General features: G+C 63.9%; 2 protein-coding genes across 2 annotated transcripts; both read left to right on the top strand.

Annotated features, from left to right (window-relative positions):
- Positions 1-1196: 1196 nt before the first annotated feature.
- Positions 1197-5502, top strand: CDSN (corneodesmosin). The gene is made up of 2 exons (XM_058285517.1): positions 1197-1437; positions 3341-5502. The coding sequence occupies exons 1-2, from the start codon at positions 1215-1217 to the stop codon at positions 4867-4869; spliced, it is 1752 nt and encodes a 583-aa protein (XP_058141500.1). The 5' UTR covers positions 1197-1214; the 3' UTR covers positions 4870-5502.
- A 2631-nt stretch (positions 5503-8133) lies between these two features.
- Positions 8134-9953, top strand: C22H6orf15 (chromosome 22 C6orf15 homolog). The gene is made up of 4 exons (XM_058285144.1): positions 8134-8197; positions 8311-8994; positions 9514-9630; positions 9949-9953. Exons 1-4 carry the CDS (start codon positions 8134-8136, stop codon positions 9951-9953), a joined length of 870 nt encoding a protein of 289 aa, XP_058141127.1.
- The last annotated feature ends 10872 nt before the right edge of the window (positions 9954-20825 follow it).

The following is a 20825-nucleotide window of genomic DNA, read 5'->3' as shown; positions in this document are numbered from 1 at the left end:
AGACCTGGACCAGAGTAGGCCAAGCAGGGCGGCTTGGAGGAGAGCTGGACAGGGGGCAGGAGCAGGGGGCTCAGAGGAGAGCTGGACAGGGGCAGCCCGTCCTACTTGCTCCCCCGTGACAGCACGACCGCGGCCCCTGCTGGGAAGACCCCTTGTCCCCTTCCTTGTGGTCTGCTCCTCACCAACGTCCTACAGGGCGACGTGGTTAGAGGTGCCCATTTCACAGGCGAGGAGTTGAGGGTCAGCGGGGTCTCATGTGTTGCCGGGCCTCGCGCCCCCAGCAGCTGATTCCAGAGCTGCCCCCAGACCACCCAGCCCCCTGGGGCAGCTCCCCGAGTGCCTCCTCCCCCCGCAGCACCCCCGCGCCCCTCCTTCCCACTCCCAGTGTGAGAACTGGCCATGTCCGGGGTGGACGGGAGGTCCAGTAACTTCACTCGCGGTGCGGTTCAGGAGCTGGGGCGGCGCTGGGGAGCTGCAGGCGGTCGGGAGGCAGAGGGCGAGGGGGCGGCTCGCGCCTGGGGCACAGGAGAGTCTGGGCAGTGGGCTGGGGCTCCCGTGGGCCGGGGAGAGCAGCTGACCGCCTCCCAGCCTCTCCCCTGATACTGATACTCTCGGCAATACCAGTGAGCAACTAATTGGCTGGGGCGGGGCGGCGAGGGAGGGGCGCATGGGGGCGAAGCGGCGCACACTCAGGCTCTGTCCTCCGTCCTCCCCTTCCTTCTCCTCCTCCTCGGGGCCCGGAGCCGGCCTGGCTCCGTCCTAAACACAGCCGGCCGCTTCCTGTCCACTCACCCAGGCCGGGCTCACTGGCCGCAGGCCCCACCTTCCAATTAGCCTGATTAGCCTCTTGCTCACCTCGGGAGTCAGGGCCGCGGCGGGGAGGGGCTGCGCGCAGAGGCCCCGCTCTGACCGGCCACCCCCTGCCCGTCCCTGGACCCACAGCACACGCCTGCGTCCCCGAGCCCCAGAAGGGGCGTTTTCGCCAGCGACGGAGCCTGGGCCGTGGGCGCCGACAGGAGCAGAGCTGGAGGGGCGCCGAGGCGAGGGGCGGGGCCCCGGGGCCGCGGAAGGGAAAGCGCAGCGGGGCCGGGACGGGGCGGGCGGCCGTGGGCGGCGGGCAGTGGGCGCCGCGGGCGGGGCGCCGGGTTCCGAGTTGGGCAACGGGGCGGCCGGCCGTGGCAGCCCCACTGCCCCCGCCGCTGCTGAGTTGGCACATGCCGCTGCCGGCCCCGCCCAGCCCCGCCAAGCCCCCGGGCGGCCTCCCCACGGTGACTCCTGCCCGGGGAATGTCCAGCCCCGGCATAAAGCGCCCGGGCCGCGGGCCGCCGTCAGTCAGAGGCCGACAGACGGACATGGGCTCCCAGCGGGCGCCCCGGGTGGGCGGTGTGGGGGGGCGAGGGCTGGCGGTGCTGCTGCTGGCCGGCCTCCTCCTGCCAGGTAGGGGCCAGGGTCCCGGGCGGGGGTCCCGGGTAGGAGGGCGGGGTCAGGGCTCCGATCAGAGCTCCAGGAGCTGTGGACAGTCCCTTGTGCTCTGGGAGCTGTGGACGGTCCCTCTGTGTCTCGGTTGCTGTGGACAGTCCCTCTGTGCCTGGGGAGCTGGGGACAGTCCCTTTGTGCCTGGGAGCTGTGGACAGTCCCTTTGTGCCCTGAGCTGTTGTGGACGGTCCTTCTGTGCCTCGGTTGCTATGGACGGTCACTCTGTGCCCTTAGAGCTGTGGACAGTTCCTCTGTGTCCTGGTTGCTGGGGACAGTCCCTTGTGCCCTGAGGAGCGGTGGATGGTCCCTCTGTGCCTGGGAGCTGGGGACGGTCCTTCTGTGCCCTGGGAGCTGGGGACGGTCCCTCTGTGCCTCGGTTGCTGTGGACAGTCCTTCTGTGCCCTTAGAGCTGTGGACAGTCCTTCTGTGCCCTGGGAGCTGGGGATGGTCCCTCTGTGCCCTGAGGAGCTGGGGACGGTCCCTCTGTGCCTCGGTTGGTGTGGACAGTCCTTCTGTGCCCTGGGAGCTGGGGACAGTCCTTCTGTGCCCTTAGAGCTGTGGACAGTCCTTCTGTGCCCTGGGAGCCGGGGACAGTCCTTCTGTGCCCTGGGAGCTGGGGACAGTCCCTCTGTGCCCCGGTTGCTGGGGACGGTCCCTCTGTGCCTCGTTTGCTGTGGATGGTCCCTCTGTGCCCTGGGAGCTGTGGACAGTCCCTCTGTGCCCGGGGAGCTGGGGACAGTCCTTCTGTGCCTCGGTTGCTGTGGATGGTCCCTCTGTGCCTCGTTTGCTGTGGATGGTCCCTCTGTGCCCCAGTTGCTGTGGACGGTCCCTCTGTGCCTCGTTTGCTGTGGATGGTCCCTCTGTGCCCTGGGAGCTGTGGATGGTCCCTCTGCGCCTGGGGAGCTGAGGACAGTCCTTCTGTGCCTCGTTTGCTGTGGACGGTCCCTCTGTGCCCCAGTTGCTGTGGACGGTCCCTTTGTGCCTGGGAGCTGGGGATGGTCCCTCTGTGCCTCGGTTGCTGTGGATGGTCCCTCTGTGCCCTGAGGATCTGTGGATGGTCCCTCTGTGCCTCGTTTGCTGTGGATGGTCCTTCTGTGCCCTGAGATCTGTGGACGGTCCCTCTGTGCCCCGGTTGCTGTGGATGGTCCCTCTGTGCCCTGAGGATCTGTGGATGGTCCCTCTGTGCCCGGGGAGCTGGGGACGGTCCCTCTGTGCCTGGGAGCTGGGGACGGTCCCTCTGTGCCCCGGTTGCTGTGGATGGTCCCTCTGTGCCCTGAGGATCTGTGGACGGTCCCCTCTGTGCCCGGGGAGCTGGGGACGGTCCCTCTGTGCCTGGGAGCTGAGGACAGTCCTTCTGTGCCTCGTTTGCTGTGGACGGTCCCTCTGTGCCCCAGTTGCTGTGGACGGTCCCTCTGTGCCTGGGAGCTGGGGACGGTCCCTCTGTGCCTCGGTTGCTGTGGATGGTCCCTCTGTGCCCTGAGGATCTGTGGACGGTCCCTCTGTGCCTCGTTTGCTGGGGATGGTTCCTCTGTGCCCCGGTTGCTGTGGACGGTCCCTCTGTGCCTGGGAGCTGGGGACGTCCCTCTGTGCCCGGGGAGCTGGGGACGGTCCCTCTGTGCCCGGGGAGCTGGGGACGGTCCCTCTGTGCCTCGGTTGCTGTGGACGGTGCACTGATTTTCTGGTACACGTTTGCGCCCCTGCCCCCACCAACGCCACGAGGCTGTGCTTATTTGGCCTCCACGGCGCCCATGCCTGTGGTGCCTCTGAACGCTTGCTGGCTCCTCTCAGGAGAAATTGGAGTGGTGGGCCCCGAGACGGCTGGCACGTGTGCCCCAACTCCCACTCACCCCACTTTCCCCCGCAGGGAGCTTGGCCAAGAGCATTGGGCCCTTCTCAGACCCCTGCAAGGACCCCACCCGCATCACCTCACCCAATGACCCCTGCCTCAGTGGGTACGGCGGCTCCAGCGGCTCCAGCAGCTCCAGCGGCTCCAGTGGCTCCAGTGGCTCCAGTGGCTCCAGTGGCTCCAGCAGCGGCTCCAGTGGTGGCTCCAGTGGCTCCGGTGGCTACAGCAGCTACAGCAGCTACAGCGGCTCCAGTGGCAGCTCCAGCAGCAGCTCCGGCGGCTCCGGCGGCTCTGGCGGCTCGGGCAGCTACAGCAGCTACAGCAGCTACAGTGGCTCCAGTGGCGGCTCCGGCGGCTCCGGGATCTCCCAGGGTGCGTCTTCAGGATCTTCCGGATTTAGGCCAGGAGCCGGGTATTCCCAGATCAGCTACTCCTCGGAGTCGGGTCCCTTCCAGCAGGGCGCGGCCAGCGCTGCCCAGGCAGGGTCCGGCTACGCTGCCCCGGCCGGCGGCGGTTCCTCCCGCGTGGTGATCAGCGCGTCCCAGTTGGGAGGCGGCTCTGGCTCTTCCGTCTCCCAGACTTCCTGGATGTCCAGAGGCGGCGGCCAGGCCAGCTCCAACCTGCGCCCCTGCAGCCCCGACAACGCCGACTCACCCTGCAGCGGCCCCGGCGTCTCCCACTCCTACGTCTCCAGCTCCCACTCCGTGTCCGGGGGCAAGAGGCCGGTGGTGGTGGTGGTGGAGCAGCACGGCTCCGGGGGTGCCGGCGCCGGGGGGGGCGGCCCCTGCGGCGGGGGGGCCCTTGCCGGCAAGCCCTGCCCCCCCATCACCTCTGCGGACAGCTACGGCAGCTATGAGGTGGTGGGCGGCCCCTCCAGCAACTACCTGGCCCCGGGCATGACCTTCAGCGGGGGTAAGATCTACCCCGTGGGCTACTTCACCAACGAGAACCCCGTCAGGGGCTCCCCGGGGGTGCCCTCCTTTGCGGCCGGGCCCCCCATCTCGGAAGGCAAATACTTCTCCAGTAACCCCATCGTGCCCAGCCGCGGCTCCTCCAGCGCCGGCGCGTCCCCGTACGTTGTGCTCCAGCCGGTGGGCTCGGGCGGGGTGCGGCCCTGCGGGGCGGGCTTCTCGGGCAGGGGTCCCTGCGGCCCCTCCGGCTCCGGAGCCTACGGCGGCGCCAGCGTTGCCGGCCGCCCCGGCTTGTCCCTGCGCCCCTGCAGTGGCGTCTCTTGCTCCTCGCTGCGCCCCGGCTCCCTCGGTGGCGGCTCCGGCTCCCACGCGGGCGGGCGCGTCGTGCTCCTGCCCTGCGGCAGCAGGTCCAGCTCCCCCGGCCACCCTTGCATCTCTGTGCCTTCCTCCATGCTGAGTGGGGGGCCCGATGGCTCGCCCGAGCCCGATCCTTCAGCCGGGGCCAAGCCCTGCGGCTCCGGGAAGAGCCCCTGCCGCTCCGGCCGGGACGTCCTGGCCCAAGAGAAGCCCCTGGGGTCCCAGCTGGAGGACCCTGAAGCTTTCCTGCCCGAGGGAGAGTTACCCGAGAGCTCCTAAGTCGGCTCGCGTCATCACGTGCCCGGGCATCCTGCGCACACCCCTTCTCGCATGCCTGGGGCGTCCTGCGACACCCCCTCTCCAGCTGCGAGCATCCGGGGCTCAGGCAGGGCTGCCTCGGCCCCTCACCTCCCCAGGGGCTGCTCCTCTTCCTCCATTGCCCCATCATGCAGACCCCTCCTCATCGCCTCTTCTCCCTCGCCACCCATGATGGCAGACTCTGAATCCCCTTCCCCGTTCTCTCCCCTGCGGTGCCCTGTCTGCCACATAACTAGCCCCTGGGGGTCCCTGTGCCACTTCTCTGAGATGGTTTTTGACTGGGCACCCACCCCCAGGCGCTCCCGGCCCCGTCGCTGATGCCTGCACAACATGCCATCCCCTCCCCTCCTTTGCAAAGAAAGCAAAGCCCAAAGTCCTAGAGGCTGGGTCGTCCCCGTCTGTCCGCCGCCTCCCTGTCCCCTTGTGCCCCCGTCACTGCTCCCCGCGCCCTCTGACTCACACCCCAGACGCTCTCCTGGCCGTGGCTGCTCTCGGGGCTCAGGATGCCGTGGGAGCGAGCGCCAGGCCTCCTTGCACGCTGGAGCAGGCTCCCTGCTCTCTGGATCCCGACAGATAACACAATAAACTGTGTGAACCAGATGCCGACTCCGTGCCTTCTTGGGACCCTGGGTCTCCTCCCAGGGCCGGGGTGGGGCTCCTTGCCTCCCCGGAGGCCCCTGGGGCCCGTCTCCGTTCTGGGTGCACCTGTAGCTCCTCTAAGAGGAGAAGAGTGAGCACCTGCTGGGCTGGGGCAGCGGGTGCCTCCTGCAGGGTCTTCCCCCACTTCTCTCCTCGCCCCTTGCTCCAGGAAGTCCAGCCTGCCCGCCCCTGCCCCTGTGACCCCCACCCCCTGCACGGAGCCCTGGCCGTGTCCCTCCCCCCGGCCGCCTGCAAACTCGCCTCCCCCTCCAGATGCCATTCCCAGGCGTTCCCAGGGTTGGTTTCCTGCGCTCCTGGGGCACCTGGAGCCTCGGGATGGCTTGGGACAGCCCGACGGATTCCAGGTGGCCGCGTAGGAGGCTGGGGGCGCGCTGCTGGGGGAGCTGGGGTGGGGCGAGCAGAGGGCAGAGAGGGTGGGGCGTGCCTGGGAGCACAGCCCAGCGCCGTGACTCACTGGCCCAAATACCTGTCCCAGCCGTGCGACTGCGCAGGAGACAGACGACAGCTCTCCACCCCACCCCTGCTGCCCGCGAGCGGTGCTGCAGTGAGCGCCAAACGGCACACGCGCAGGCGGAGGGAGGCGACGCGGAGGAGGGCAGAGGGCCTCCAGGAGGAGAGCGCGCCTGAGGCCAGGGGGCCTGCGTCCTGGGCCAGGTGGGGGAGGGCGGGCCAGGGCGTCCCAGCAGGGCCTGGACTTGGCCCTCCAGAAGGGCCTCTCCTCAAGCACAGGGCCCCCGGACCTCTGCTCGGCTGCTTCCCGAGGATAGAAGCCCCCTCCTGTTAGGACACCGCTAGCCGACCCCCAGCTCAGGGCTGTTTAAATGCCAAGCAGGGAAGCGGATTTGGCTCAGTGGATAGAGTGCCCGCCTACCACATGGGAGGTCCAAGGTTCAAACCCAGGGCCTCCTTGACCTGTGTGGAGCTGGCCCACATGCAGTGCTGATGCGTTCAAGGAGTGCCGTGCCACGCAGGGGTGTCCCTGCGTAGGGGAGCCCCATGCGCAGGGAGTGCACCCCATAAGGAATGCCGCCCAGCACCAAAGAAAGTTCAGCCTGCCCAGGAATGGCGCCGCACACACGGAGCGCTGACACAAGATGATGCAACAAAAAGAAACACAGATTCCTGGTGCCGCTGATAAGGATAGAAGTGGTCACAGAAGAACACACAGTAAATAGACACAATGAGCAGACAACTTGGGGGGGGGGAATAAATTTTAAAAAATAAATCTTTAAGGAAAAAAAAAAAGAAATGGCAGGCAGCCCGGCTGCCACGGGGTTGGCTGAAGACGGAGCAGGACGCCAAGCCGCCCCGATGCACCCTCCCTGTCCCGATGCCGCGGTCTAGCCTCGGGCCTGGGACTGGAGCCAACGGCAGGAGCCCGGCAGCCGGAGCGCTGTGGACGCAGCCGCTCCCTGGGGACTCCTCAAGCCTTTGCCAAACTGCGGGGTGTCCGCGGAGGGGCCGCTGCCTCCCCCACGGGCCCGCTCTGGAAGGGGGCGCTGGCCAGCAGGGGGGCACGGGGTACGGTGATGCCCGCTGGGGCTGCGGCGGGGAGAGCCTCGTCTGGGGTCCCCCGGAAGCCATGGAGAAACAAAGGCATTTCATAGCTTTTCATTGGGAGCGGATGTCGCTCAAGTGTTTGAGCGCGGGCTTCCTGTGTACGAGGTCCTGGGTTCAATTCCTGGTGCCTCTTAAAAAGCCAACAACAAAAATCCACAAATTTGCATTATGAAACATTTCAACCAAAAGTAGAACAGTTGGCGAGTCGCTGTGGCCCCTTACCCAGCCGCCGGCGACCAGCTACGGCCACCGGACAAGGGCATTTGCGGGTCGTCTTCGGTTGGCTGGAAGCGTCCGCCTGTGCTCCTTCACCTAATACCCAGCGGCGGCCCCTGTGCAGTGTGAGGGGACACGCAAGGGCGGCGGAGTAGAGGCCCACGACCCGGGCCAGCCGGTGGGCCCGGTTCACCCACAGGGGCCTTAAAATGTGGAGGAGGTGGGAGAAGAAGCCTGGCCCACAGCTGCTGGCCTGAAGATGGAGCACGGGCCGCCAGTCAAGGGTTAGGGTCAAGGGCGCGGCAGCTTCCGAAGCCGGAGAGGCGGAAACAGTGCCGCGAGGCTCCGAAGGAGCGCGGTCCCCTCCCCTGGTTTTAACCGAGAACCGTGGAGTGGGCGCCCGCGCCGGTTCACGTGCCACGTCTGTGCTGACTTGCTGCAGCCGCGCAGGCGACTGCGGCCGCATCTCCAAGGTCTGGGTTTGCAGCCTCGCCTGGCGGGTCAGGGCGCAGGTGTGGAAAGACGGGAGCCGCGGCCCCTTCTGAGGAGGGGGACGGAGCCTCGGGACCGGGGCGTGAGCCGGGAGGGGCTTGCGGCCTCGGCGCTGTGGCCAGGCCGGCTGGGAGGGGCGGGACGCGCAGCCGGGACACTCGGCGGCACCTGCTGACTGACGAGCCTGACGAGCCGGGAATGAGGAGGCAGGGCCCCGCCCGCCGCCCCCGCCCCGGCCCCCGCCCGCCTGCGGATAAAGGGCTAGTGCCCAGGGCTGAGGGGACGAGCGGGAGCAGCATGCGGGCCTGCGCGGTGCGGTGCTGGGCTCCCCTGGGGCTGCTGCTCTGCCTCCACTTCCCAGGTGTGGGTGCCGGGCCTGGGGTGGCTGAAGGTGGAAGGGGAGACACGGGTGGGGCTGGGGGAGAGGAGGGGGCGTGGCCAGCCCCCAGCGGTCACTTCGTCCCTCCCCCTCAGGGCTCTTTGCTCGGAGCATCTGTGCAGTGGACGACGGAGCCCCCCAGCACTGGGGGCATGGCCTGCCCCTGCTCAGACCAGCCGCTGTTCTGGGGGCCTCCGCCTCGGCGCATCCTCGGCCCGGGCCAGGCCCGGGGCCCGGCGGCTCGGCAGGGGTCTCACCGCCACCTGTGGCCTCTCCAGCGGACCCCCAACTTGCAGGAGGCTCTAAGGTGCAGAGGGGGCCCTCACCCAGGGGACTGCCCTCCACGGACTTGGGGCCCCCCGGGGAGCCCTGGCAGACGCTGGTGGCCGCAGCTGACCATGCGGGGGACGTGCAGCCGGAAGGCCCAGCCCTCCCTCCCAGCGCTGCTGCCCCCTCTCCGGGCGGCCGGCCCCCGCCTACAGGCGCCTCTGCCTCCTCCGCAGACCCCTCGCCTAGGGCTTCACTCCCACCCCTGGAGCCCCAGCCCACGGGCTCACCCCCTCCTAACCGGCCAGGAGCCCAGGGAGAAGGCCCTGCCCAGCGCGCGCCCCGGGCTCCCAGCAACGGGATTCACCGGCCGCTTCTGCCTGGCCACCCCTGGGGGCCTCCGAGCCCCACCGTGTCCTGGGGAGGAGGAGGTCACGGAGCCGGTGGGGGGACGAGGCCCATGCCCACACCCCCGGTGGGCAGCTGGGGGGTGCCCGGGCGGCTCCCAGGAGGCAGCTGGGGGGCACCTGGTCGGCTCCCAGGAGGCAGCTGGGGGTCACCTGGTCGGCTCCCAGGAGGCAGCTGGACGACTGTCCATCACCCAGGAGGCAGCTGGGGGGCACCCGGGCGGCTCCCAGGAGGCAGCTGGGGGACTGTCCATCAAAACCCAGGAGGCAGCTGGGGGACTGTCCATCACCCAGGAGGCAGCTGGGGGTCACCTGGTCAGCTCCCAGGAGGCAGCTGGGGGTCACCTGATCGGCTCCCAGGAGGCAGCTGGGGGACTGTCCATCACCCAGGAGGCAGCTGGGGGTCACCTGGTCAGCTCCCAGGAGGCAGCTGGGGGTCACCCGATCGGCTCCCAGGAGGCAGCTGGGGGTCACCCGGTCGGCTCCCAGGAGGCAGCTGGGGGTCACCCGGTCGGCTCCCAGGAGGCAGCTGGGGGTCACCCGGTCGGCTCCCAGGAGGCAGCTGGGGGTCACCCGGTCGGCTCCCAGGAGGCAGCTGGGGGTCACCCGGTCGGCTCCCAGGAGGCAGCTGGGGGTCACCCGGTCGGCTCCCAGGAGGCAGCTGGGGGTCACCCGGTCGGCTCCCAGGAGGCAGCTGGGGGTCACCCGGTCGGTTCCCAGGAGGCAGCTGGGGGTCACCTGGTCCGCTCCCAGGCCTCCGTAACTGGTCCCCGCCCAGGGCTCTCCGTCCTCCCGGCTCTTCCTGGAACATCCCGCCTGGCTCTGACCTGTCCTCACAGCCCTGGGCTGCAGTGGGGTCAGGAGTGGGACAGAGGGGAGCCCCGGTGGGAAGCCAGGGGGGCAGGCCTGCCCCCGCCCCTGCCACATGAGCTGAACCCAGATGCCTGCGCCCGTTTCCGCATTCTCCCCTCTGTCCACTGCTGCCCTGGCCCCCTCTGCTCATCTCCAATAAACACACGCACTTACCGACCTGTTCTTCTCTGCGTCTTTCTTTCCCAGCATAAGCCAAAGTCACTTTTGCACTTTCCAGCCCCCACCTTCACAAAGGATAAAGCCGGGGTGTTGGAGGGCGGCCAGCTCGGGGAGCCCTTTCCAGGATCTGAAAGGGGAGGGGAGCAGCAGGTGGGACGGCACCTGTGGCAGGAGGGCCGGCCGAGGCGCCAGGGCAGGGGGAGTGAGTGGACAGGAGGGTCGGAGCGGGCCCCACCGGACATCCCCGGAGCCGCGCCCCGCGCGCTTGGCACAGAGCACCTGGGAACCCACAGTCTGAGTCAACAGCCGCCCTCCATGGAGGAAGGAGGGAGCGGGAGGAAGGAGAAGCAGAGGGGTCTCGGCCCCAACGTCCAGCGGCGGCTGGCCGATGCTTTATTCCCAAACCAGGTCACTGGCCCCCTTGGGTCTCCCAGGAGCTCGGCGTCGGTTCTGGAGTGGAGTGCTGAGGCCACATGGATGGAAGCTGGCGAGCTCCCGGTTCCGGGGAACTGGGCAGGTGGGAGCGGGAGGCGGAGGAGAAGCGGGGCCCACCGGGGCGTCCCGCTGCGTGGGAGGCAGGCATTCTCAGGGAGGTCTCCCCTCCCCGCCCGTGCCCGCCACAGCCTCCCTGCTGCGCCGGGAAGCCCCTCCTGGGTGCCCGCCCGCCTTCTCGCCGCAGGCCCCTCCACCGTCGCAGCCCGCACTGAGGCTGTCCCTCCCGAGCTCCCCCGGCGGCCCTGGCCGGAGGCTGCGGGTCTACCCAGAGGCTCTCAGGCCGGCGCACGCTCAGGCTCGGGCTCCACTCCCCGCCCGTGCCCCTCGCTGGCGCGTAAGCCCCTCGAGGGCAGGCCTCTGTCCACTGCGGCGCCCCCAGACGTGGCTGGCCCTCAGGCACCACTGGGCGGCGAGTGAACGCGCTGCCTGCCCGGCCGTGCCGCCCGCTTTCTCCTCTCCCGGCCCGTTCCCGGGCACAGGGCGCCCGCAGGCCACGTGCTCCTGCCGAGCCCTCCAGCCCCAGATGCTTCAGGTGTCACACCATGTATCCCTTACGCTCAGATGAAGAAACTGAGGCCTAAGGGAGCGCGCAAATCATAGGTACGTAGCCCAGGAGTGAAAAGTCAGCGACTCAAACCGAGGTTTTCTCATTCGTTATCTGTCCTGGGAGCTTTTAAGAACAATATGGTCTTTTTTTTTTTAGATTTTTTATTTTATTTATTTACTAGCCCCCTCCCGCCCCCGCAGCTTGTTCCTTTCTTTGCTGTCTCTACTCTGTGTCCCTTCGCTGCACGTTCTTTCTGTATCTGCTTGTCTCCCTTTGTTGCGTCATCTTGCTGTGCCAGCTCTCCATGGTGCACAGGCTTTGCCTTCACAAGGACGTGAACCCAGGACTTCCCATATGGTAGATGGGAGCCCAATCCACTGAGCCACAGCCGCTTCCCAATATGCTCTTCTTTAAAAAATAATTATCGAGCGCCCCACGTGAGCCCAGCCCTGGGTGAGGTGCTTTCACACGCGCTCCGGCGGACTCACAGCAGTTCCACTGCACAGCCTCCGCTGCATGTGCAGGGGGCCTGGGGGCTGGAGAGGCAGGGCCTGGGGGCTGGAGAGGCAGGGCTTGGGGGCTGGAGAGGCAGGGCCTGGGGGCTGGAGAGGCAGGGCCTGGGGGCTGGAGAGGCAGGGCTTGGGGGCTGGAGAGGCAGGGCCTGGGGGCTGGAGAGGCAGGGGGCCTGGGGGCTGGAGAGGCAGGGCCTGGGGGCTGGAGAGGCAGGGGCCTGGGGGCTGGAGAGGCAGGGGCCTGGGGGCTGGAGAGGCAGGGCCTGGGGGCTGGAGAGGCAGGGCCTGGGGGCTGGAGAGGCAGGGGCCTGGGGGCTGGAGAGGCAGGGCTTGGGGGCTGGAGAGGCAGGGGCCTGGGGGCTGGAGAGGCAGGGGCCTGGGGGCTGGAGAGGCAGGGGCCTGGGGGCTGGAGAGGCAGGGGGTTCTGGTGGCTGGAGAGGCAGGGGCCTGGGGGCTGGAGAGGCAGGGCCTGGGGGCTGGAGAGGCAGGGCCTGGGGGCTGGAGAGGCAGGGCCTGGGGGCTGGAGAGGCAGGGCCTGGGGGCTGGAGAGGCAGAGTTTGCCCAGTGTCAATGCTGACGGCGCCATGGTCAGCCCAGAGTGGGCTTTGGCTGAAGAGCCATGACTGCTGAAGACAAAACAAGCATAATAAACATTGAGCTTCCCAGTTGAAAAAACAAAACAAAACAAACGGAAAACGGGGAGGCAGCCGTCTGCGAGACAGAGAGGGCAGGGCTGCTGCTGTTCCAGCCTTTGCTGGCTGGGGTGGCAGGGGCCACCTTTGCTGGCACCTTTGCTGGCAGGGGCCGCAGGAGGTTCAGGGGTCACTCCCCCTCCTCCCGTGGCGGCGAGGCCCTGCAACAGGAGGACTTAGAGGATGGCGCGGGCGGAACTGTCTGTGAAACGTAGGAAACACTGTCCAGGCCACCCAGAAGGCTGGCGAGTTAGTTAAGATAATGGTGGGTGCCCAGAGGTTGAAAGACTGAACCGCTAAACAGGTTGACAAGACGCAGTGCCGGAGCACACGTAGCTCAGTGATAAGCGCTTGCTTCCCACGTACGAGGACCTGGGTTCAATCCCCAGTACCCCCTAAAAACAAAACAAAACAAATAAATGCAATAACAGAGAATGCAGCGCGCTGCACCCATGCGGCACTCCTGGAACCATGCAGCATGCTCTGGAACACGCAACATGCCCTGGAACCACGCGGCACTCCTGGAACCACGCGGCATACTCTGGAACCACGCGACATGCCCTGGAAGCACGCGACATGCCCTGGAACCACACGGCACTCCTGGAACCACGCAGCATGCCCTGGAACCACATGGCACTCCTGGAACCACGCGGCACTCCTGGAACCACACGGCACTCCTGGAACCATTCCTGGAACCACGCAGCACTCCCTAGTACCATGCGACACACCTTGGAACCACGTGGCACTCCTGGAACCACGCAGCACTCCTGGAACCACGTGGCACGCCCTGGAACCACGCGTCTCTCTCTGGTACCATGCGGCACCCCCTGGAACCACGCGGCACTCCTGGAACCACGCTGCATGCCCTGAAACCATGCAGCACTCCTGGAACCACGAGGCACTCCCTGGAGCTACGGGGCACTCCTGGAACCACGTGGCACGCCCTGGAACCATGCAGTACTCCTGGAACCATGTGGCATGCCCTGGAACCACGCAACATGCCCTGGAACCATGCAACTCTTGTAGAACCACGTGGCACTCCTGGAACCACGCGGCACTCCCTGGAACCACGCCGCACTCCTGGAACCATGCGGCACTCCTGGAACCACGTGGCACTCCTGGAGCCATGCAGCACTCCCTGGAACCATGCAGCACTCCCTGGAACCACACAGCACTCCTGGAACCACGCGGCACTCTTGGAACCATGCGGCACTCCTGGAACCACGCGGCACTCCCTGGAACCACATGGCACTCCTGGAACCACGCAGAGGGGTCTTAGGCCGGGAGGGGCCATCTGACCTCAGCGCGGGGCAAGGTGCCGCGGTCCTGCCCGCGGGGTCACACACACGAGGATGCTTCCAGGACCCAGCAGGGACGGCTGGCTTCTTCCTGAAACATTTATGCCTCTGACAAACTGCTCCCACGTTAGAGGGTTTATAGCGTAACACACGCTTGGTGACGAGCATGCCTTCCTTTACCAAACAGTCACACAAACTAAGCGTTTAGAGGTCTCGGCCCCTCACGGCCGTCCAAGGACGAGCTCCTCCCAGTATTCCCATGTTACAGGTGAAGAGACTGAGGCTGTGGCGTCTGGCAAGGGGACCCCAGGCCGCCGGGTGCTTCGCCGTGATGGCGGCGGGCGGCTGGCTCACTACGAGAAGAGGCGAGGGCGTAGTGCCACGGGAGCGCGCTCTGAGGCTGGAAGCTGCCATCAAGCCCTTGGCCCCGGGCAGAAGGCCCCGCAGGCAGAGCCCAGAGCCACGGCCGCGCTTGGCCGACGCTCCCCGAGGGAAGGACCAAAACGCGTGTGGGCGCCGTCTCCCCCGACGCTCCCGCCAGGGGCAGAGCTCGACGCCGCGGTCTCTGCCTGGTGTGTCCTGGAAATCGTTTACACCCGCTGCCCTCCTGACCCCCTCTTTGCCTCTCCCTGGATTCCTGGGGCTCCCGGTGCGTTGCCCCCTCCCCAGGGTCTTACCCCCAGAGCATGTGGGGAGCAGGCAGGACGGTCAGGATGAGGGGCGAGTGAGGGTCTCGACAGCCTCGTCCTAACTCAGTAAACATCGGAGCAACAACAGGTCACCCAGCAGAGGGCTTGGCCCTGGCCCCACAGGAACGGGCAGCCTGGGGGCGACCCGCGTGGAGGAGGGGCTGCGCGCCCGGCCGGCGGCCTCGGCCCCCGTGGATGCGTCCTGCGGCCCGCGCCTCGCCCCGGCCCCACCGTCCGTGCGTCTGCTACCCCGCGGAGGACACCCTCCTCGCCTCCCCGCCTCCTTCTAGGCTGGCCCACCTTTGGGCGCACGGCCCGGGGACCTGCAGATTCTCCCAGGGAGGGGCCTGGGCGGGCGGGAGCGCGGGGTCTCAGCCGCAGCCGGCTGGAGGAGCCGTGGCCCCCGGGGAGCCGAAGGGCGGGTGCGCGTCACCCGCGGGGGCGCGAGAGCTGTGCCACGGGTCGTTTGCTCTAGGGGTGGGCTGGGGGCGTGCAAACAGTCGCTGCTCTCAGACGGCCTCCCTCCAGACAAGCCGGCGTGGAAAGGACACACGGGGAGAACGCCACGACCGTTAGCCCCGACACGCAGGCCCTGCAAGCCGTTTCCTTTTTTTTTTCCAAAGGTTTATTTTTTATTTATTTCTCTCCCCTTCCCTCCCCTCCCAGTTGTCTCCTCTCTGTATCCATTTGCTGTGTGTTCTTCTGTGACCGCTTCTAACCTTATCAGCAGCACCGGCAATCTGTGTCTTTTTTTAAGATTTATTTATTTATTATTTCTCTTCCCTTCCCCCCCACCCCCACCCTAGTTGTCTGTTCTCTGTGTCTATTTGCTGTGTCTTCTTTGTCCGCTTCTGTTGTTGTCAGTGGCACGGTAATCTGTGTTTCTTTTTGCTGCATCATCTTGTGTCAGCTCTCCATGTGTGCAGTGCCATTCCTGGGCAGGCTGCACTTTCTTTGGCGCTGGGCGGCTCTCCTTATGGGGCGCACTCCTTGCGCGTGGGGCTCCCCTATGCGGGAGGCACCCCTGCGTGGCAGGGCACTCCTTGCGCGCATCAGCACTGCACATGGGCCAGCTGCACATGGGTCAAGGAGGCCCGGGGTTTGAACCGCGGACCTCCCATGTGGTAGGCGGACGCCCTAACCACTGGGCCAAGTCCGCTTCCCAACGAGCCGCTTCCTTTACCCTCCTCCCCTCCTCGGCCGCCTGCTCCTCCACCTCCCTGCCCGCCAGCTGTGCTCACACTTGCCGGGTCTGAGCTCCCGTGCGGCTCCGGACCCCCCAGCCAAGCTCGCCACCCTGGACCCCCGTGCTCAGGTTTCCCTGGTGCCGCCAGGAGAGTGCAGGGAGCTCAGAAGCAGCTGCGCTCAAGGTCAACAGGCGCGGACCCTGAGCCCATGAGGCCGACCGCGCTGCTCTGCTGTGGCCCCTGAGCTGTCGGCCCGAGTGGCCCCTGAGCTGTCGGCCCGACCGGCGAGCCCAGGAGCTGCTCCCCCCACCCGAGACTGCCAGGGTCCAAGTGTGAGGCATCGCTGTCGTTTCTCCTAATTCGTTTAATGTCAGGTTTATTCTTCTTATAACTTATTAACATTTAAGCATCAAACAACAAACATCCCTCTATTTACATACGATTTACACAACTGAAAAAAAACTTAGGGATTTAATAAAACAAATTTCTTCAAACACTCGATACTGATTTTAAACTTAAATTCATTTAAGCACTTTAAGTTTCACATCTAATATGTAGGATTCTCTTAAATGTCATAAGCACACTAAGAAGCAAACAAATGCAAAACTTATTATAATGATTACAAAGCCAATCAGTACACGTCCACCAAAAATCAGTGACAGAAGGCTAATATACGGACTTCAACTTGTTTCTTTATCTCCTTCTCCTTCTTTGATTCCAGGATGTCAGTATTTTCTATATTTATACCACTCTGGGGTTGCAACAATCTTAATATACCCAAAAGAAGAAGAAATCTCATCCCGAGCATTTGGAGACCCTCGTTTGACCGCCCGCACCAGCTGGACATGAGGTCTGCGGCCACGATTGTGTTGATTGTGGCACAGCTCTGTGAAAGTACCAAAAACGACTGTATCGCAAGGTACATGAATTATGTCTCAAAAAAGCTGTTACCAAAAAAGTTAACTGGTGCAGTTTAATTTGGAGCAAGAGCAGTAGCCGCCCAGCAGATGACTGGACTTGCATCATGTGGCTGTGGTCCCTGCTACTGGATGTGAGGGGAAACCTCGTGTGGAATAAAACTTTAAAAAGTACGTATCTTTCTATTAGAGTCTAGAATTTTGCAGCCTATTTTCTCTCCTTAATATATCATACTTTTACAATCTTTTTACTAGCATTATGTGATCCACTTTTTTCTCATAGTATACTGATTTGCTCTACTAGAATGCATCATTCATTTACATTTCATTATAAAGAGTAGGGCACTCTAGATATTTCATCTTCTAGGAGATGAAGAATTGAGTTGACTTGCTTAACTCTCCTTTTTAGCAATTTTTTAAAATGTATCATCTCGGCACCTACGGTGGAAACCGCCTTCTCTTCCGCTGCTCGCTGTGATGTCTCCCCTTCACCGTCGTTCTTACTGGGCTCAGGTTCGTACATCCTGCAAGGCTGCTTGGCCGCTTCGTCGTTCCCGGCGTTTCTCTCTGCTTACCTAGATGAATGCAAGCACCTGTTTCTGCCTTACAAGCAGCCCATGATTAATAAAGAAACAAAATGAACAGTTCCCCTTCTATGAAATCCCGCTGAAGCTCCTCATTCTTTTGTGCCACAACCACCTTTTGTGCGCTGCCCCTTACCTTCCGTCTTGCGAGTATCAGGGTGATCTCACAGCCTGCACAGCCGCCGTTTATTTCAATTGCCCGTAATTGCTCCTTGTGGGTTGTCTCCCCCGGACAACGGGAGCTCCTGGAAGCTGGTTCCTTTGCCTTCTGCTTGACGTTCTTGAAGGCATCTTGCTTTCTGGCAACAGTGGAGCATTTACGTCTGATTCTTTTCCTCTGTCCTCTAAGCCTTGGCTTCTAAGGGGTCCTACTTTCTGTAAGTGAAGAATCGCCTTTGAAACCAGAGGCTGCCTCCTCTGGTAGCCACGTTTGAGACAATGTACGTGTGTTTTCTACTTTAACATGGTATGCCTCGTGTACCCGACTTTTTAAAAATTAAATTGTCTTTTTTTAAAAGATACATAAATCACAAAAAATGTTACATTAAAAAAAATAATAGCTTCCCACATACTGCGCCCCCCATACCCGACTTTTATTAGGGCCTGGGGCGTGGTTACCCCTGAGAGAATGAGGTGGGGCATGCCCTGGGCCGGACTGGGCCGGATCGGAGCGAGGGGCGCAAGCAGGCTGGGGGGTGGAGGGTGAGGCTGGGAGGGCGCGCTGGTGGGCTGGAGAGCTCTGAGGTCGGTCGTCAGGCCGGGACCATGACGCACTCCACAATCTTTCCATCCGTCCTTCTCATCTAGCCAGGGCCCTAGAGCGCCAGCCGCGCGGGGCGAGGCCACGCCCAGCACGCAGCAGGCAGCCCTGCCGCAGGCTGAACGGGTTCCCCTAGAGACGTCCTGGGGTCCTGGCGCAGTCCCCGTGGACGTGCAGTCCCTGCGACGCGACCTTCCGTGGAAACGGGCTCGCAGATGAGGCGCCCTGGGCTCGGACGGGCCTGAACTCCAGGGGCTGGAGTCCTGACCGAGGGCGACTTGGAGGCACCAGACACGTGGAAGGTGGGGGGACGCGTCTGCAAGCCAGGGGTGCCGGAGAGGGGCGCGCGCCGTTCTTCCTCGGCCTCCAGAAGGCTCCGGGTGGAGCTCACGACCTCGGGAGCGGTGACAGCGCTTCTGTTCTCAGCACCACTCTGCGGCCGCTGGTCGTGGCAGCGCAGCGATGAGGGCAGCTCCTGGAGACCCCGCCAGTCCCCTCCGCCGTCCCTCCTTGTTCACCTGAGCTGTCACCAGCTACCGAGCTAAGAGCAAGCCAGGCTAAGGCACGTCTCGAGAGCAGGCGACACGTTCCCTCGCTCGGCCGCGGGCTCGCGCCCGCAGGTCCAGGCTCAAGGCACCCAAGGGCCCTCCTGGAGCTTGAGGCCTGTGGGAGCTGGACAGGGTAGTGCACGTCGGGACCACCCAGCTGAAAACGGCGGGTGCAGGGGTGAGGGGCCGGCGCTGCCCGTGTGAAGGAAGCGGGAGCCAGCGCGGGCCGGGCCGGCCTGCTGGATATCTCAGAACGAGGGGAATTCAGCCCTTACGCCCGAGGGTCACAGAACGCACCTGCCTTTAGAAAAGATTCCCCTGGGTGCAGAAGGGATTGGGGAGCCGGGCGTGGCCGAGCGCGGGCACAGGCTCCGACCGCGGCCGGGCTCTGCGAGGACACTGGTGGCTGAGCTGGCCCCGCACCTGCAGGGCCGGCTCCTGGGCGGGCGGCCAGGAGAGGCACGCCCGGGGCAGTGCCCCAGGGCCGGAGCACAAGGGAGGCGGCTCTCGTCAAGTGCGTGCAGTTCCTGTTTATGCCCGGCCTCTGCGTGGGAGGCTAGCAATCCTAATAGGTCTCCGTCTACAGGCTCGGCCTCCTCCAGCCCATCCTGAAGGCCAGCTCCCGGCAGGTCACCGTGGCCGCACTTTGCCGGCCGCAGGGCCTGGAGCTCACACTGACGGTCAGTCCCGTGCTGACGGCTGGCGCCGGCTCATCCCCTCCACCAAGGGCCCTTCTCCCCTGGGGCAGGCGCCGCGGGAGGAGCTCAGCGAACGTGTGTGCAGCCAGTGAGTGAACGAGGCGGGAGCGAGGGAACGCACCAGGGCCCCTGAGCGCACTTGCCAGCCTCCAGCCCCGGCTCCTCTTGCCCGCTGGCCCCTCTTTCTCTGCCAATTAAACGATCCATTCCTTCACTGGAGACTCCACTTCCAGAAGGTTTGAGCAAAGCCCGGGCAGTTACTGTGGGGACGTAAGAGGAGGAAAGAAGCGGAAGTTTGGTTCAGGGGAGAGACTAAAGAAACAGATTAATCTTTCATGTGAAATAAAAATATAACTTTAAACAGCTTTGTGTAAAAGTAAGGACAATCACAAATTAGACCAGACGCTCCAAGTCCAGGCTTTGAACCATTGGAGGGGCTGAGACAAAAGCACAAAAAGCCATCCTCGCAGTGAAATCAGGGAAGAAAATCATGTTCCTCAGAAAAAATAAAATATTACAGACGTACAGCTTGAGCTCCTTAAAAAGTCTATTCAGGGAGCGTCTGTGAGGACGGCAGTGGGGTGGGAGCTTCACAGGGTCTCCAGCTTTCTACTTTGAACGTGTTGTTGGTCTTTTGAGGAGGGTTCAAAGTACTAGGTTTACAGTAAAAACAAAGAAACAAACAAAAAGCCTGTCCGTGTGCTTTCCCAGCACCTCCCCTGACCTCCAGGCTGGTCACGCTACTGAGCAATTAGAGTGGTTATGACGGTAAGTAAGGGGCCAGGCCCGCAGCTCGCTAAGCCTCAGTTTCCTCATCTGTAAAGTGGGGATAGCCCAACCGCTCCGGTGACAGTGTCGCCGCGATGACTCAACTGAACATTTGCTTGTTAAAGCTCAGCCCAGGGCCGGCACAAGAACTCAACACACTTTTGCAGCTGTTGTAATTATCACAATTTAATTCTCATTCCAAATCAACACCCAAGGCAGGCGTCATCCACATTATAAACGGTGAAAACATGGCGCAGAGAGGTTTAGTAACTTCCGAAACCGCGCGGCTCACAAATGGCTGCCTGGGAAGGAGGAGGGACGTTAATCACCGCGGTGAAAGCTGCGGGGCCTGCGCACAGTGAGCGAGAGGCGCCGACCGTGGCAGGAAATTCAGAGCAGACAAGTCCGATCCGAGGGCAACCCCGGGAAGAAAACGCCAACCCGTGGTAATGGGCCCCATGGAAAGAAAAGCTGCTGGGGAAGAAAACGCGAGCCCGGGTAAAGGGCCCATGTGAAGAAAAGCTGCTGGGAAGGGCGGGCTCCAGGAACCTGACCGCTGCGTGTCGAGTGTATGGTAACACTGAACCCATGCGCTACACGCCAGCAGGTGGGTGTGTGGGAGAACACGGGTGTCCCTGATTCCATGGTTTTACTAAACTCTCTCCCTGGCTAAAGCCAGACCAGCAGCGCGGCCCCAGACTGCTCCACGAGGCCTGAACGGGGGGCCGCCGCGCACAAGGCCGGGAAAGCCGACCGAGCCCGGTCAGACTCAGGTTTCAGTGAGATGTGGGGAGAGGATTCCACTGCGCGGGGCCACGGGAGGACGCGGGAAAGCAACAGCCGAGGCTTGGGTCTCCTGTCGCCGTGTGGGTACGGGGAGCCACGTGTGACCGTGCCTCATCTTCAGATCGGATGCCGGGCAGCGCAGCGCCAAATCTGTGCCCTGCCGCCAAGCACGATACTTACACTCGCCTCCTTCTTGGTCTCATCTGACTTTTTAACTCCTTCGCCTTTGTTTTTGTTATTATTATTGTAGTGTATTGTACTGTGTTTAAGGTTAGATTAAGTTCTAAACGAGACTGGTGTAAATTAAGGCCAGGTTTTATTGGAGGACAGGATTTCACCGTGACCTGGATGAAATCTCGACCCTCCTGCTTCCTTGCCCCGAGCCGTTGGCCTCTCCTTCCAGTCTCCTGCTCCTAGGACGTG

Source organism: Dasypus novemcinctus, chromosome 22, assembly GCF_030445035.2.
Source record: "Dasypus novemcinctus isolate mDasNov1 chromosome 22, mDasNov1.1.hap2, whole genome shotgun sequence".
Lineage (NCBI taxonomy): Eukaryota > Metazoa > Chordata > Mammalia > Cingulata > Dasypodidae > Dasypus > Dasypus novemcinctus.
The sequence above is the reverse complement of the archived record's forward strand: the minus strand, read 5'-3'. Positions and strand labels throughout refer to the sequence as shown.

Coding starts and splice junctions, on each gene's coding strand:
- CDSN (XM_058285517.1), top strand. CDS start 1,215: ATGCCGCTGCCGGCCCCGCCCAGCCCCGCCAAGCCCCCGGGCGGCCTC. Junction 1,438..3,340: donor GGCCGGCCTCCTCCTGCCAG/GTAGGGGCCAGG, acceptor TTTCCCCCGCAG/GGAGCTTGGCCAAGAGCATT.
- C22H6orf15 (XM_058285144.1), top strand. CDS start 8,134: ATGCGGGCCTGCGCGGTGCGGTGCTGGGCTCCCCTGGGGCTGCTGCTC. Junction 8,198..8,310: donor GCTCTGCCTCCACTTCCCAG/GTGTGGGTGCCG, acceptor CCTCCCCCTCAG/GGCTCTTTGCTCGGAGCATC. Junction 8,995..9,513: donor GCCCGGGCGGCTCCCAGGAG/GCAGCTGGGGGG, acceptor GGCTCCCAGGAG/GCAGCTGGGGGTCACCCGGT.